The following is a 17,576-nucleotide window of genomic DNA, read 5'->3' as shown; positions in this document are numbered from 1 at the left end:
GAGGTAATTACAACTAACTGGTTAGTGTGAGTTATTTGCTTGTTTATTTTATATATAGATATATATATATATATATATATATATATATATATATATATATATACATATACGAAAGTGCTCTTTAAAGAACTCTCACTTTTGCGAACTACACATCACTGAAGAATGGCCAGCATTTACAGGATCATGTGGACCAGCAGGTGTGGTGTTTTTCAGTTTTCAGAAATCATATTATTTTCTACCATGTGACATTTCAGAAACAACAACATTTCATGAATTGCATTTTGTTTCCTCCTTAAAAGTAGATTTCCATTGTACAAATGATTCATAAACACACAGAACATTTTAACAAAAAGTCATGGAAACCATTGTAACAGTAATATCCGACAGAAACATGTTTGAAAGTTGTATTCCTTTTAATAAGCTACTTATAAAAGTAGGTTTAATTTAAATATGGATTGAAAAGCATATGTACAATCCTTGTTTAATGGAAGGTGTACAGCAGTTGGGGTTTGATGGTATGGTATTGCGGTACAGTGACAATAAGAAAATGTATCCTTTTCCCCACTGTAGCGCGATCTTGTAGTTAGTATATAAAATTAGCGTGGGTGTGGCCTGACATGGGGGTGCAGGGGGGGCTTGCACCCCCCTACAAAAATTTGTTTTTAGTGTATATGGTTGGATTTCTGCTCTTCGGTGATGTGCAGTTCGAGAAAGTTCAAATTCTTTAAACAGCACTTTTGCCTAAAAGGAGTCGGAGGTTTTAGATTCAGTAGGGTGTTCTTTCAATGAACAAAACTAGACTGATATATATATATATATATATATATATATATATATATATATATATATATATATATATATATATATATCTATCTATATATATACATACACATACATACATACATAGTACAGGTAGTTAAACTGACTGGACAAGGGCCTTGTCACTCGTCTAGTCAGGATACAACAGACGAGACTTCGTGGGTTCTGTTCAAGCAACTTTATTATGTGCAAACACATCAGGATTGAGGCTTTATACTTCAACATAGGTAAAGTTATAAACAAACTAGCTATTACACTCATACATGTTCACTCTGTGGCTGCACTCTCAAAATGGCACTGAGAATTCGCACATGTCTGCTATTTATATATGCGCGTTCAGTCCTTGAAACGCTTCTTAAGTACACAGCACACATACACTGTTCTACATCCTCCCTCTTTGAGAAATAGTCATGCAATGTTAAAACAGTAATTGACATACAGTCAATATAAGTAATTCTTGGTCATGTCATTACACAGAACTTAATTTATGTATTTATTTTTATTTATTTAACATTTGTTTACTGGGAAAGTCCAACTTGGAGCAAAGCCAATTTTCAGCAGAGGCACAGGGAGAAATGCTCCAGAAAGGAAATCGGAGCACCCGGAGGAAATGCACACGAATGCAGGGAGGATGTGCAGGCTCTGCACAGAAGGCACCCCAGCCGAGAATCGAACTGGAGAAAACTCTTGCTGTGAAGCAACAACACTAATGCTACCACTGCACCACTACACCGTCCAAATACACATATATACAGTTAGGTCCAGGTCGCTGTGTATTTTACACTAGCTTTAGAAATATGACCAAATCGTATGACATAGAAACTGGAATCAGATTTAGCAACTGGGACTATATCTGCAGAATGTTCAACTTTCAGGACATAAGGATTATCATTAGAAATGGAAGTAGAAGTAAAGACACATTCTGGAACAGGAATATTGTCTAGGTTGCTCTGAGATCTAGAGTCTGTATCAGAGGAAGTATGCTGCAATATTGATTCTGATACAGGAAGATGATGTCTGTGAGATCTCCTGTACTCCACACCCTCAGATTCTACAAAGTTGTATCTCAGCTCGGTACATATATCTGTACTTGACCAATCCGGTTGAAACCTTTTGCCGTTTGTATCCTCACTGTCTGTCCTCCTTTCAATGGATGAAGAAAATCTGCTCAATTTGTCATAGCTGGACGTCCGGAAAGAATGGTTTCTGAGTAGTTGCGTTCTAATAGTCATGTTATTCTAAGCTTTAGGCCTCAACAAACTGGAACTGATAGGCAATGTTGTTCTGGTTTGTCTAGATAGAAATCTATGAGCAGGTGAGCCAAGTACAGTGGATATAAAAAGTATACACAGCCCTGTTAAAATGCCAGGTTTTTGTGATATAAAGTAAAATGTGACCACAATAAATCATTTCAAAACTTTTCCCACCTTTAATGTTACCTATAATCTGTACGATTCATAGGTAGGTACTAGGCTATCGGCCCAAGGGCCTAAGTAAGCCTAGCCAACAAGGTTCCCTGGCCTACGCCACCCAAGAAAGTTAATTTCCGGTGCCCCTGTCGAGCAGAGAGCCACAGAAGTGATCCCCGGGGTGTATTTATTTCCCATCCACTCATCAAGATTTTTCTTGAAGAATGCTAATGAGGAACTTTGCTAGACATAGAAGGGTAGCTTGTTCCAGAGTATAGGAAGTCTCTGGGACAGGAATCTATCCCTCCAGCATGCCCTGTTTAATGTGGTGACACGGTTTAGGTCCCTAGAGCATGTAGGTCGGAGGGATTGGGATTTCTTTAGATGTAGCATGTCCAACAGCTCTGGGTTTAACATAGCTTTATATGTTAGGCAGAGATCTCCCCGGAGTAGACAATATGCTACAGAGTAAAGCTGGAGTTTTTTGAGACGGTCAGTGTAGGACATCTGTTTGAGGCCAGTAATCCTCTTTGTGAGGTACTTCTGTGGCTTTTCCAGCTGCTGCAGATGTCTTGTGAGGTACATTCCAAAAGGGGCATTGTACTCTACAATGGGTTTAATGAGTGCCAAGTAGAGGGGAACAATGACCTCTTTTTTCCTGGATGAGAACCCTTTTGTGATGAGGTGTGCCACATAGAAGGATTTCAAAGGAGAGACTGCTGTCCACCTGGGTCCCAAGGTCTCTTATGACACATTCAGCATTATGTAGACTGCCGTTTATGTGGTTGTTCAAGGGTACAGAGTGTTTACCAAAGGGGATGACAGTGCACTTTTTGGCATTGAGCTTGAGGCCATGCCTCTGACACCAGGCATCCATCTCAGTGAGGTCCTTCTGTAGGATGTCCACATCATTTGGGGACTCGACTGTGGCTCCTAGTTTGCAGTCATCTGCGAACTTCATTAGCCAGAGGCCTTCTGTGTTGGCCTGTACTTCAGAGAAGTAGATACCAAACAGGAGAGGTCCCAAGACTGAACCCTGTGGTACTCCACTTATCACTGGTTTGAAGTCAGATTTGGAGTCTGCAACTTTTACAGTCTGGGTTCTGTCAGTGAGTCAGTTGGCAACCCATCTTGTGATGTAGGGATTTATACCTAGTTTAGTGAGTTTAGCTATAATTCCAGAGGGGGATGGTGTCGAAAGCCTCGGCAAGGTCAATATAGGCTGTGTGAACCACCTTACCCTTGTTTACGGTGACTGCTCAAAGAAGTCTCAATTGAAAAACAAACAAATCTGTTATGGGAAAAATATAAAAAATAAAAAAAACGTACAGTAAGCTGGTTGCACAAGTGTGCACACCCTTAAACTAATACTTTGTTGAAGCACCTTTTGATTTAATTACAGCATTCGGTCTTCTTGGGTACACACCTGCCATCAACTAAAAAGACTCTGACTAACCCCAAATAAAGTTCAGCTGTCTTAGTAGGATTTTCCTGACCACAAATAAAGTGGTCTGTTAAGAAATATAGCTGTTGGAAGTAAGGAGACCTTGTTGCAAGTTTAAGCCTAGGATTAAGGCCTTGTATTGTGTTGGATTTTCTTTTTTTTTTTTTGAAAGGTAGCACTTCAGAACTCTTGAAATAAATAGTGATCAATAATTTATTCTCTGTTTCATGTCTTGAGTTACTGGATGTTCCATGTTCAGAAATGTAGAACCCTGTTAAGATATCTTCACAGAAAACTGGTAGAGCTTTCTTCCATAACATAAAATTGGCAGATATGTCTAATAATAATCAGTGAGAACCCTTATTGCTGTGTGGTTTGCAGATTTTTTTTAGGGGCTGACATAGTAATTATTTTAAAGGAATGGCTTACTACATCCTTGTTATGTAATCAGTTTATCAGACAGATATAGTAAGTTACACACATACCTGCCATACCACTATATATTTCTGAGTTTGAATCAGCAGGGCTGCAATTCTTGATTACATCCTGCAATCAGATGGTATGCACTAGACAGTTTTCAGTTTCCTTTGTGAAGACCATACTTCACAAAGTGAGTGAAACATACATACTGTCAACCTCTTAGCACAAAATTTCTGGATAAAACCAAAAGTAATGGAGGGCAGAGGCACAAAAATAGGGACAAATTTCAAATATTGCCGTTTTAAACTTAGAAAGCTGCTAGAATAAAAGGTTTTGTCTTACCATTCATTTTCCGAATGATATGAAATCTGAAAAACAAATATATATCATTATTTTGTGAGTTCCATCATCTTGAATTTTGCCAGAAAAATACAGATTTTATGGAGAATAGCCCAAAATATGCAGTAGAAATCTGGGCATTTGAGAGGGTTGGGAGGGTGGCCTAATGGTTAAGGTGTTTGCCTTACAAACACAAGGTACAGGGTTTGAATCTCACAGGGGATAATTGGCTAGGCTTAAAATGTCTCACAAGGGCAGTTAGCCTAGTACTAATCTATGAATCCCGGTATATGTGAGGCAGAGCACCTCGCTGGCCTTGTTCAAGAGAAATCTTGACCAATGGATGGGAGATCGCAGATATACCCCAGGGATTACCTCAGTGTCACTGCTCAACAGAGGCACAGCAAAATAATGGATATAGTTCCCCATACTAAAGGGGTGGCGTAAGCCACAAAACTATGGGCTAGGCTTGTAAATGCCCTCGGGCAGATAGCCTAGTATGAACCTATGAACCTATTTGAGAGGTATAATAGCATACAGTCCCCCACACATTGTATAACAGATAATGCTCAAAAGTCAGTTGTTAGAGTTGAAACGGAGCTTGTTCAAATACTTTGTACAAGACAGCATTTTATGCGTCATAGAAAATAAAGGATATGATTTGGGCAACTGTACTTGGCTACAGTACTGAGAGTAGATTGAATAACTATATGAATGTGTGTGATAAGACCAGGGTATATAGCAGAATAATTTGACCTGTGTAGGTAATCTGCTATGAAGCCTGTGTAAGTATTAACAAATTGTCATTCATTCTTTTCAGAAACTTCAGTTAGCTTTTGAAGGTGTGGATGCTTCTGAGCTTTATCCTTGTGTGATATTTTACAGCAATAATCCTGGAGAGAAGGTAAGCTGATACAACATTGGAAGTGCAGTTCAGGAGAAATCTGTCAATAAAATTTTAATGCAATATGTCAGCATAATCCACTTTTAATTCCAGCTACTTTTTGATTTCATTAGTTCCTTGTATTTTTGAGGTTAATGTCAAGAAAATGAGATGTTTGCTCCTGAAAGGTCTGCCATTTTTTCTTGCTTTCTTCTTCTTAAGGCCAAAATAGATTTGGCTGTAAATGTTTCACTATTCCAACCTGTCTCAGATAAGAACAGAAGATTGCTTTTGGTCATAATACAAGTCTCCCTTTTAGGAAAATCCATGTGGAAGTTGGACTTAGATGAATTAACACATTGAAATGTTTCAGCTGGAGCTTCATATGTTTTACAAATGAACGTTTTCATTTTTTTCTTGCAAACAGTAAGCTGCAGCACAGTATGACATGTTCTCATTGTTTATCTATTTGCACTTGATTTTCTCTGAAAACAGATTGCCGTGTTTGCAGCAGCTTCATTTGTTATGAAGAGCAGTGCATATTAGAACAAAAAAATGTGCCTTATTATAACTTTGGGATAATTTGTATGTGACCCTACAAGTTTTAGTACTGGCACGCTACAGTGAAATCACAGCGGAGATAAATATCTGGTATTCTTTCTTTTTTTTTTTTTTTTTTTTTTGGTGAAATGACTGCAGTTCTTCACAGTACTTAGGTAACCTCTCAACTGTCTCTAACTTTTTTAAAATGTCCCTAATTTTGCCTCGTAGTTTTGCCCTATCACACGTAAAATTTTAAATTTTCTTGTAAATCACTGTGGATTACAGATCATTAGTAATAACAGACATTAGTTCTTTACTTGTTCAGAAAATGCATCTTGATGCAAACCACATTGATGTTCATTATAAAGATCACTGTTGCAGTAGCCCAAGCTATATGGGTTATATGATGTCCTGCATAGGTTATAACAGCTGGCCACCATTCATGCATGTAAATCATTAGACAGTTTAAGTTGAAATAATCAAAAGTCAGGTTTAGGTGCCATGCCTTTTAGAGCTTGTCTGTGAGGAGAAGAGAACTCCTTTGCATGCTTTTAAGGATCAAAGGTCGGCTAATGCTATGCCACTGCAGGGCCCAGAAGTTGCCTTTGAGGAAAAAAACTTCCAATTTACTTATTCTCTCAGAAATGTTCTTTTTATGAAAAAGAAGTACTTTATAGTGGGAAAAGGTGTTTTGTTGTCCGTCTCTTGACTTTAATGTATTTTTAAATGGGATCATAGTGTACATTTTTATTTTTTTAGTTAAAAAAAAAAAGTTGTTTAAAGCTACGTTTTTTGTTGAGAAACTGTTATTTTACTTTTAGGGTCTGAAAAAAGTGTTTAAATTGCTTTTTCTGTATTTTTTTCTGGGGGAAAAAGTTACTTTTTGCTGCATTTCCCATTTTACTGAACATTGCTTCTAAGCTTCCCCAGGTATCAAGCTCTGCTTTCATTTTGGCCATAGAACATACCAGTTCCGCAGTTGGACTTCCAACTACAAGATGAAAAAGATTGTTAAACAGCCTTTGCCACCACAGCAGGCTGGTAAATTGCTCAGCCACAGGTGAGTGACTCTGCTGTTGTTAAAGCTGGTCTCTCAGATCCCTCATTTTTTTCTTCATATCTTTCTGGTGTAGTCCCTACAGCCACCATGAGCTGGAGATTAGACATTTCCTCTGCAGCTGTAGGAGTCACTTTAGCAGGCATAGGAAAACCTACTTTGTCGGTCTTTGGAAGAGGGACAGGGAAAGTGCCCCTGCTTAACAAGAATGCCGTGCCCATCCTCGGGGAATATGTTGCTGGCAATACTGGGTCTGTTTCTTCAGAAATTTCTGTCAAAAAGAGACAGAAAACTAAATATATATATTCTCCCTTTTCCTGTGTCAGTTATTCTGGATAGGAGTAATTAATTAGGCTTGGCTCAGGGTCTTGCACAGGTTTTTATAAAGCTGTTTCTGGTAAAAGAAAAATGGATTCCTCTTACCCTGAAGAGGTTCAAGAGATTGAACCTGAAGGAGAATGTGAAAGGCAACTGCATTTTTTTTATTCTTTGGGCTTTGATTCAGATTCTGAGGAAAGTGTAGTATCTGATTTTCCCTCTGATGGATTCTTTTTCTCTCTCCAGGAGGAATCAGTGCTTTTAGTTGGAAAACAGCGAGGTTTCTCAGTCCTGCAGAAAATATTAAGATTTGTTATAACTGGAATTTCCAGAACCTTCAACTATCTCTTCAGTTTTGTCTGCTTTGGAGGATGTGTTTTGTTACAGCATACAATTTGCCTGATGATCAGCCTGCTTATCCCAAAAAACAGATTATATAAAGTTCCTTAGTCTTTTAAGTTTTTATACACCATTTCCAGACCTGACCCAGCAGCTATCGAATCCAGCTGCTGCTAAGCACTGTTCATTTTAATCTGTCTCCTTCTGACAATGAAAGGAAGGCTTTTGACATGTTTGAGGGGAAAAAATACAATCTTCTGTCCCTTTCATTTTTAGAATTCTGAACTGCCAGTATCATAATTTCAAGTTTATCTTGGCGAATTGCGAAAGTATGAGGAGTGAGTATGTTGGCATCAATTTCCTCTTGTTAAGAGAAATTTCTTTTGTTGAATTTTATTTATTTTTTTCTGTTTCACAAGTTACTGCTCTTTGCTTAAAATGTATTTGTGGTTCTGTGGATCCAACTCCCAGGGATGGGAACTGTTTTGAGAGATTTTCTTGACTGCAGTCTCAGAACCTCCCAAAAGATGTTAACAATGAAATTTTCAATTTTCTCACTCTTGGACAGAGGCTTACTTTTTGGACCTTTTGCTACAGAAGTCTTCAAAAAGTGTGATGAGAGGGGAAAACTGATTTAGGGACTCTATCAGAAAGGATTGTCTGCTCCTTCGTCTAACTTGGGCAAAAAAACAAAATAAACAGTTCCAGTGGAATGCTAAGAAGCAAACAATTAAAAAGCAGTGGTAGGAATGCTCCAAAAAGGAATAAGGACCCCCCAAGAAAAAAGGCTAGTCAAATAAGTCAGAATGACTAAATGATGGCCCTTCTCCCCCTCTCACCACTGCAGTCCCTTAATCCTCCTAAAAAAATTGAATCTCTGTCTGTCTTTGGCAGCAGATTGTTACAGACAAATGGGATCCATCTTGGCTGCAGATGGCAATGTGAGAATCTTGCTTTTTTTCAAGGGATTCATCTTCATCTGCCAGATCAAACTCTTCTCTTTCCCTCTGTCATAGAATATATGATGTCTCAGGGGATAATGGATTCTGTTCCTCCTCCTCTCTTATATGAAAGATTTTATTTAAGAATGATGGATTGTATGAAAGAAAATCTGTGACAGTCAGGCATGAGTGTCAAAGAAGGCAGGAAAGTGGCATTGAATCAAGAGAGGTGGTGACAGTTGACACGACACCCTGACCCATGTAGAAAAAAGGATTGATGATGATGATGACAACGGCAGGATTTTTTTTGAGCACTAATTCTTCTTTTATACTTAAACTGATATCAAGGTTTACATTAAACAAGTCTCTCCAGCTCCTTATCTTCTTTCCAGAATCTACAAATGAGGGAGAAAGGATACTTCATACCATGGATGTCCACAGACAGCTCACATGCTGTCTTCACAGAAAAAAAAATCTTTCAGAACTTCTGATCAATTGTTTATTTCTTGTGAAGGTAAAAAGAAAGGACAACCTGTGTCTAAATACACTATTTCCAAATGGTGGTTTCGAGTCATTTTCTTTTGTTATTTCCATCACATCAAATAAAGTAATTGAACCACAAGTACCAGTATGACTCAGTTATAGTCCATATGGGTGTAAATAACCTGAGACGTCCCTGGACTATATGAAGAGAGACAAGATGGTGCTCTCTTACTGTGTGTCCTAGACCACACGAGGCTAGCACTGAGCAATGTTCTACATCCTCCAGTGATGATGTCACAACATGAAGAGAAAATAATTGTCTTTAATAAATGGCTTAGTTTTTTTTTTTAAACAGGAAGCATCTTTATTAAATTATCAAGTATGACATAGGCAATCATACATTTGTATAACTGAAAACAAATCACATTGACATAATTTTGCTTGCAAATATTATACATCACAAACCATATTGGCATAGTTATAGTTGCAAACATTATGCATCACTTATCTCTACAGTTATTCTAAGTCAAACATTAAATAGCTCATTCAAATCCTTCCTTCTTTTAAAACTACTTCCTCCTCTGCATATATTGTTCCCGCAATTCCCACTTTTTCCTATGTAATTTGCTCCTACCCTTTTCTAAAGATCCCAATTCCAGATGTTTTATGCCTGTTACTATATTCATTACTTCTAGTATAGCTGGTTTATACTTTGATTTCCATATTCTAGTAATTTCTTTCTTGACAGCCACCAAAATTATAATCAGCGAGGCCTTACTATGTCTAGGCAATTCTGAGTTTGTATCATAGCTCAAAAAATAATTTCCTTAGTTACAAACTCCATGAAAATATGATGTTCTTCGTGTTTCACTGTTGCAGTCATTACATTAGTTGCCCTCAGTCGGCCTAAATTCCAAAGTCTTGGGTCCTGCGTCGGTTGCTGTCTCCTCTTCCATGACGTCAGGTCGTCAGGGGTATAAAACAGGCAGCCGACGCCATTTTCTTTAGTCTTTCTTGCCGCGCAGTGCCCGAAGCAGAAGCAGTTTGCAAGTGCTGGTCGGCCAACTCCTGAAATTTTCTAATTCGAGTTTCAGAACTGAAGTCTTCACTATAGCTAAGTACCCCGTTGGAGAAACTTTTTCTTGCTCCATACCGATGTCAGTAAAAGTTGCATTACTTGTGGGAAGCAAATACCTCATAAGGATTTCCATTTGTACTGTATTCCTTGCCTAGGCTCTGATCATAATGTGCCTAGCTGTCGGTTTTGTGCTAGATTTAACCAACGCACTATTAAGCATCGGTATATCTTTGCCTCAAAATGTTTTGGAAACAGATTTAACTATCCTGAAACGTCGGATGACAATCCAACTACAGGAGTTCACAAAAAATGCAAAGAAAAGGACAGAGATAGACTGTCGAGGTCCAAAACCGACGACGAAGCTTCTCCTATGCCAGTCGCCGGTTCGCCGGTACTCAGTGAGGCGCTTTCGCAGCCCCTGATACCCGCCACTTTCGAGTCGCAGGCCTCTACCGAGACCCATGTGAAGTCCGGCATGCCGCAAGATTCTCAAAGTATTGTACCCGCAGATGTCTCTCCCTCGGATGGGTCCGGAGCCACTGAGCAGGCACCGGCTTCTGAGGGTGTCTTCAGGCCTCAGCATTTCTATATAAAACCGACACCAGCTTAAAAATCAAAGACAAAAGCATCTTCTAAAACTAAAAAACCAACGCGTGAGCCACGTGCTCAGGCCTCTATGCCCAAAAAGCAGATGATCAAAATGGCTGAAGACCTAATTAGCTTGATCAAGGGTTCCAAACCCCCTCCTGATAAGAGGCCTAGGCAAAACACTGATTATGAATCTTCAGATCAGGTTTCTATTTCTTCTGATTCCTCTTCTGATCAGGAATTTTCTATACCACCTTGTGAGGATTCTGATGCAGAGAAATCTATCCCATCTGCATCTCCTCCTGAAGATAATTCCTTTGGAGAAACTTTGCATACTTTGAGGGAGCACTTCACTGGGAGAGTCAAGATTTCTCAGAATCAAAAAAAGAAGCTTAGGGATTTCCTTCTTCTCCCTCAGCATAGGCCTTTAGCCATACCTCCTGTTTTAGACATTGTGGATGATGTGTTTTTGGAAACAAGCTTGACTCCAGACTCCTTACCTCCGGCTCCTAGCAAGCCAGACAGATATTACAGGGTTCCTGACTCAAGCAAATTTTTATTTATTTAAAAACCCTGCTGCTGACCCTGAAACTCTTAAACAGGGTCCAAAAGGTGTAAAGGCCTCAACAGTAAAAAATCCTACCCCCTCTGATAGAGATTCGAGGACACTGGATAGATGGGGAAAGAAGGTTTATACATCTGCAACCTTGGCAATTAGGGTCTTAAACTGCCAGTTTCATATGCTCAAGTATCAACAGCATGTTATGGGATTACTGAAACAGAAAATGATGTTGATTTCTGAATGTGCAGAAAATAAAGAATTGCTGGAATTATTGCATGCAGCAGAACAAGTTGGAAAGCATACTTTGCAATGTGGTTTTAATTCCTTAGAGGCTTCCTGCAGGGCCGCAGTTACTGGATCTGTGATTAGAAGGCATGCCTGGCTAAAAGAGCAAAATTTGCCTGATCATGTTAAAGCCAAAATGTTGGATGCACCTTTACAGCATGATACTCTGTTTGGTATTAAGGCAGAAGAGGTTTTAAAGAAAATGGAAGACAGAGATAAGTCTATGCAAACTGTAAAATACTTCTTACAAGTGCAGCCACCAAGATTCAGTAGACACTGGCCTACAAAAAATTGGTCCTTTCCTGTGTCCGACAGAGCTCTACGGGGCAAATCCAGGTGCCCTAAAGGTTCTAGATACCAGTCACAGGATTCTTACAGGTCAAAGCAATGGGGTGCCTCTACCCCCAAATCTGGAGGAAATAAAGCACAACCCTACAGTAAACAGTCTCAATGACTTCCCTCTGCCATCACCAAGCACTTATCTTTTGGCAGCACCCTTAGGGGGAAAATTAGCACTTTATGCTCAAAATTGGCAGTTAATAACCCAGGACAAGTGGGTGTTAAACATAGTATCTCAGGGATACAAATTCCAGTTCCACATACTGCCAATTCCAAATGGTTGGTCAGATCTGCCAAAAAATCAATGGGCAGAGGCACAGAAACAAGTTACATCCCTCATGGATATGGGGGCTATTCAGCCAGTGCCAGAACAAGAAAAAGGACAAGGGTTTTACTCAAGACTGTTTTTGGTACCCAGAAAAGACAAGGCCTGGCACCCAATACTGGATTTATCAATTTTGAACACGTTCCTGGACATTCCAAAATTCAAAATGCTAACTTTGCAGCAGCTTCTGCCCATGCTGGGCAAGAACACTTGGCTAGTGACTTTAGACTTAAAAGAGGCATACCTGCATATCCCAATAAGGGAATCATGCAGAAGATTCCTCCGTTTCAAGGCTTGCTTTATACATTTTCCAATTCTCTGCACTACCCTTTGGCTTATCTACTGCGCCCAGGGTCTTTACAAAGTGCCTGGCACCAGTAATTGCATTTTGCAGACAAAGAGGTATACAAATCTACCCTTACTTGGACGACTGTCTTATTCAAGAAGAGAACAAGGACATTCTTCATCAGCATCTGGCGTTTGTGAAAAGGCTTCTAACATGCCTAGGGTACACAATAAATGAAAATAAATCACAACTGGTATGCTCACAAAAGATAAAATTCCTGAGTGCAAGCTTGAATACAACTGCCCAGATGGCTTTCCTCACACCAGACAAACAAAGGCAACTGATTATTTACTTCAAACACATGGCAACAAAAACCCAGTTATCTGCAAGACAAATTCTGCAGGCTTTGGGGTTCGTGGCATCCTGCATTCTACTGATTCCATATGCAAGACTGCATATGAGGAAATTACAGTGGTATCTAAAAAGTTTATGGAGTCAACATTGTCACAGTCTGGAAACGATTCCTCTCATTCCCTGCCTACAACAGGAGTTTCTTTGGTGGGCGGAGGCATGTCACCAAAACATGGGACAGTCCTTCACTCTACCCCCTGCCAGCCAAACCTTAACTACAGACGCATCGGGCTATGCATGGGGGGCCTACATGGCGGGAAGATGCATTCAGGGCATATGGACCCCAAAACAAATGCATCTGCATATCAACCAAAAATAGATGTTAGCAGTTCAAAATGCCCTGACAGCCTTCAAGGACTTACTTCATCCAGGACAACTACTGATAAAGACGGACAACACCATGGTTATGTGCATTGTGGGACACAGCCTTGACTTACCAAGTTCATCTTCAAGCTCAGTTCCTGCCATGAAAGCAAAATACTCTGGCAGACAACTTAAGCAGAAACCTTATGGACCCTCATGAGTGGAAATTGGATCCACAAGTCTTCAACATGATAACAAAGAAATGGGGGAACCCGGACATAGACCTTTTTGCCTCTCCTCGGAATTATCAACTGGACAAATTCTGCACAAGGACTTATCACAGACAAGCATGGAAAGTGGATGCCCTATCTTTCAATTGGAAAAACCTATCAGTTTACGCCTTTCCTCCTCTGCCTCTTCTTCCCAAGGTCCTACTAAAGGTCAGACAAGAAAAAACAAAAATGATACTAATTGCCCTGGACTGGCCCCGCCAGCACTGGTACCCAGTCCTAAGGAATATGTCTCAGTTCCCAGCTTCCCTCAAATACGTCACTTACTGTCTCAGCAAAACAATCAGATTCTGCACAATCAGCTCCAAACACTGAACTTGGCAGCATGGCTGATCATGTAGTTATTCAAACAACACCTTTCAGTAAATCTGTGATGGATGTCATTTTGCAAGCCAGGAGGCCTAGTACTAGAAAATCCTGTGCTGATAAATGGAAGAGATTCTGTGCTTGAATTGCTGAATAGAATTGCTGGAATTATTGCATGCAGCAGAACAAGTTGGAAAGCATACTTTGCAATGTGGTTTTAATTCCTTAGAGGCCTCCTGCAGGGCCGCAGTTACTGGATCTGTGGTTAGAAGGCATGCCTGGCTAAAAGAGCAAAATTTGCCTGATCATGTTAAAGCCAAAATGTTGGATGCACCTTTACAGCATGATACTCTGTTTGGTATTAAGGCAGAAGAGGTTTTAAAGAAAATGGAAGACAGAGATAAGTCTATGCAAACTGTAAAATACTTCTTACAAGTGCAGCCACCAAGATTCAGTAGACACTGGCCTACAAAAAATTGGTCCTTTCCTGTGTCCGACAGAGCTCTACGGGGCAAATCCAGGCACCCTAAAGGTTCTAGATACCAGTCACATGATTCTTGCAGGTCAAAGCAATGGGGTGCCTCTACCTCCAAATCTGAAGGAAATAAAAAGCAACCCTACAGTAAACAGTCTCAATGACTTCCCTATGCCATAACCAAGCACTTATCTTTTGGCAGCACCCTTAGGGGGAAAATTAGCACTTTATGCTCAAAATTGGCAGTTAATAACCCAGGACAAGTGGGTGTTAAACATAGTATCTCAGGGATACAAATTCCAGTTCCACACACTGCCAATTCCAAATGGTTGGCCAGATCTGCCAAAAAATCAATGGGCAGAGGCACAGAAACAAGTTACATCCCTCATGGATATGGGGGCTATTCAGCCAGTGCCAGAACAAGAAAAAGGGCAAGGGTTTTACTCAAGACTGTTTTTGGTACCCAGAAAAGACAAGGCCTGGCACCCAATACTGGATTTATCAATTTTGAACACGTTCCTGGACATTCCAAAATTCAAAATGCTAACTTTGCAGCAGCTTCTGCCCATGCTGGGCAAGAACACTTGGCTAGTGACTTTAGACTTAAAAGAGGCATACCTGCATATCCCAATAAGGGAATCGTGCAGAAGATTCCTCCATTTCAAGGCTTGCTTTATACATTTTCCAATTCTCTGTACTACCCTTCAAGGAACCAAGCACAAGGAATTGACACAGCAGAGCCAAATATTCCTCAGATTTTACAATACTTGACTGAGATGCTTGACAAAGGCCTATCTTTTTCATCAATAAAAATTCATGCATCTGCCATCTCGGCTCATTACAACACAGAGCCACCGATCTTTTCTCACCCTTTGCTAAAACAGCATCTTAGAGGGGCCAAAAATGTAAGGCCTCCCAGAAGATCACCAGTTCCCTGCATGGGACCTCAATTTTGTGTTGGAAAAGCTCACCCTGCCTCCATTTGAACCAGCTGCTACTGCAGATACAAAATATTTATCATGGAAAACAGCTTTGCTCCTGGCAATTACTTCAGCAAGAAGGGTTTCAGAGCTACAGGCCCTCATGGCTGTGGAGCCTTTTATCATATTTTACCCAGACAGGGTGTCCCTCAGGACCAATCCTTCTTTTATGCCTAAGGTGGTTTCCAGTGTGGCTCTTAACCAAACTATTCATCTGCCAACTTTTTATCCAAATCCGCAGAACAAGGGGGAGTGGATTCTGCATTCCTTGGAAGTACACAGACAACTAAGATTTTACTTGAGCAGGACTAAAGCTCTAAGGAAAAACTGAGCAGCTACTGGTGGCATTTGCTGCAGGATCAGAGGGAAAGGCTATTTTAAAGCAGACTATTTCAAAGTGGATAAGCCACTGCATTAGTTTCTGCTACTTACATCATGGTAAACCAGTGCCCAAGGGCATTAGGTCTCATTCCACCAGGGCTGCAGCTACATCAGCAGCTTTTCTCAGAGGGGTACCAACGAAAGACATTCTAGAAGCTGCTACTTGGAGTTCTGTTCATACTTTTACACAGCATTATCATTTGCCTCTCTTCTCTAAGTCCAGGGCGGGCTTTGCCACTGCAGTTCTGCAGGGCCTTATAGCAGCCCCCAATGCTGTTTAACTCCAGCCTCCCATCCACAGCTTTGGGATTCTATCCAAATGTAATGACTGCAACAGTGAAACACGAAGAACATAGTACAGTTCTGTACACTTACCAGAAATGTAGATTTTCGTGTGTATTCACTGTTGCAGTCCAGGTTACCCGCCCGCCATCCCCCTTTTTATTCTGGAGTCTCTCTTTCCTTCACTATATTCTACAGCCTTTGTGGTGTATTTGCTTTTAGATGAAGGTAAAGTTTATGTTGTTGCATGTATATATACTTTATATATGTTTTTGCTCTCCATTTGGGGGGCACCTGATATCTGGGGCAAGAAAATGGCGTCGCTGCCTGTTTTATACCCCTGACGACCTGACGTCATGAAAGAAGAGAGAGCAACTGACACAGGACCCAAGACTTTGGAATTCAGGCCGACTGAGGCAACCTGCCAGCAGATTACCCTAATGTAATGACTGCAACAGTGAATACACTCAAACATCTACATTTATGGTAAGTGTACACAACTGTACTTTCCCAGTTACCTCTTTCTTCCCCATCACGCTTCGAACATTTGCTGTCTACATGAGGAAAAAACTTTCTAGTCTACCTGGGGTATAAAAATACCAATGTAAACACTTCCAAGCAAAGATCCTAAATCTTCTAGACTTTGTTGCATATTTGGGAGACATGCATGTATTGTTTCTTTGTGAATTGTTTATCCAATCTCTCTTCACAATCCTTCCGAACCTCCTCTTATTGATTCTTATAGTGGTCGTGTAATATTTTATATGCTGTCCTAAGTATTCCTTTTTTAACAGCTGCTTCTATTCTAGATTCTACTAAAAATTCTACCAGTGCTGTCTTTCACTTAGTATCCCTCTATTTCTTTCGCTTTGCCTATCCTCTGATATTAATCCTTGATAGGAAGGACAGTCTGTATCCTGCAGTCCAAATACATTTGTGGCAGCTTCCTATTCTATTACCTTTCCCTCTCTAATTATTTGTTCCCAATACTTTGGTTATTTTACCATTTTTTTCCAATAGATTCCAGACCCTCTTGCCTATTGTTTGTATCCATAATTGCAGTCATCCCTATTGGCAGAATCTTCTTTCTCCATTCCTGTAATGGCTTAGTTCTCAGAATGATTTCTGCTACTTTATAAATATAATATTCTGCATGGTTATTATTTTCCTTAAAGATCTGCTTCCAAAATCCCAGTCTGTCTTTGTTTCTTGAGCTTTCCACCGTTTCATCATCATCCCTTTCCACTTTGAATTATAGGATGTGATGTTGTCAAGCTCGTCTTTATTCTCACTTGTGGGTCTTTATTCTCACTTGTGGGTCGGATCTGATGTGTCGGATGCATCTCGGCCAATTCTCCATCTTGAGGTCTTCAGCAAAGCTTGTGGGCTCATTTTTTACCCATGATGCATTCCCGTAGTTATCTCAGATCTTTTTTGCCGTGCAAGGAAGAGGTTTCGTCAGCTAGAGCTCTGGTCCAAGTACAACATTTTCATTATCTTATTTTAGCATATGATTATCTTTCTCTAGTTTTTTCATCCCTAAATTTATTGCTTACCTTTCTTCTTCACCCAGCTTCCCCAATTAGACGTCCGTTTAAATTAGAAGGCATTTAGGAACGTCCATTTTAGTTAGAGGACATTCCTTACCTTTCCCTCAATACTTTCTTATTCCCTTCTTTAATCTTAAAAA

The 17,576-nt window shown here is 40.0% G+C and overlaps 1 protein-coding gene across 1 annotated transcript in view; it reads left to right on the top strand.

The window, feature by feature from the left end:
* Positions 1–17,576, top strand: part of LOC122815150 (probable E3 ubiquitin-protein ligase HERC1) — a 5,886,073-nt gene that overhangs the window by 3,318,018 nt on the left and 2,550,479 nt on the right. The window contains exon 38 of the mRNA XM_044087407.1: positions 5,252–5,335. Within this exon, the coding sequence (XP_043943342.1) occupies positions 5,252–5,335 (84 nt within the window). The remainder of the gene's footprint in view (positions 1–5,251; positions 5,336–17,576) is intronic.

Source organism: Protopterus annectens, chromosome 1.part1, assembly GCF_019279795.1.
Source record: "Protopterus annectens isolate FY-2018-M chromosome 1.part1, PAN1.0, whole genome shotgun sequence".
Classification (NCBI taxonomy): domain Eukaryota; kingdom Metazoa; phylum Chordata; order Ceratodontiformes; family Protopteridae; genus Protopterus; species Protopterus annectens.
This window is presented reverse-complemented; position numbering and strand designations above follow the sequence as displayed.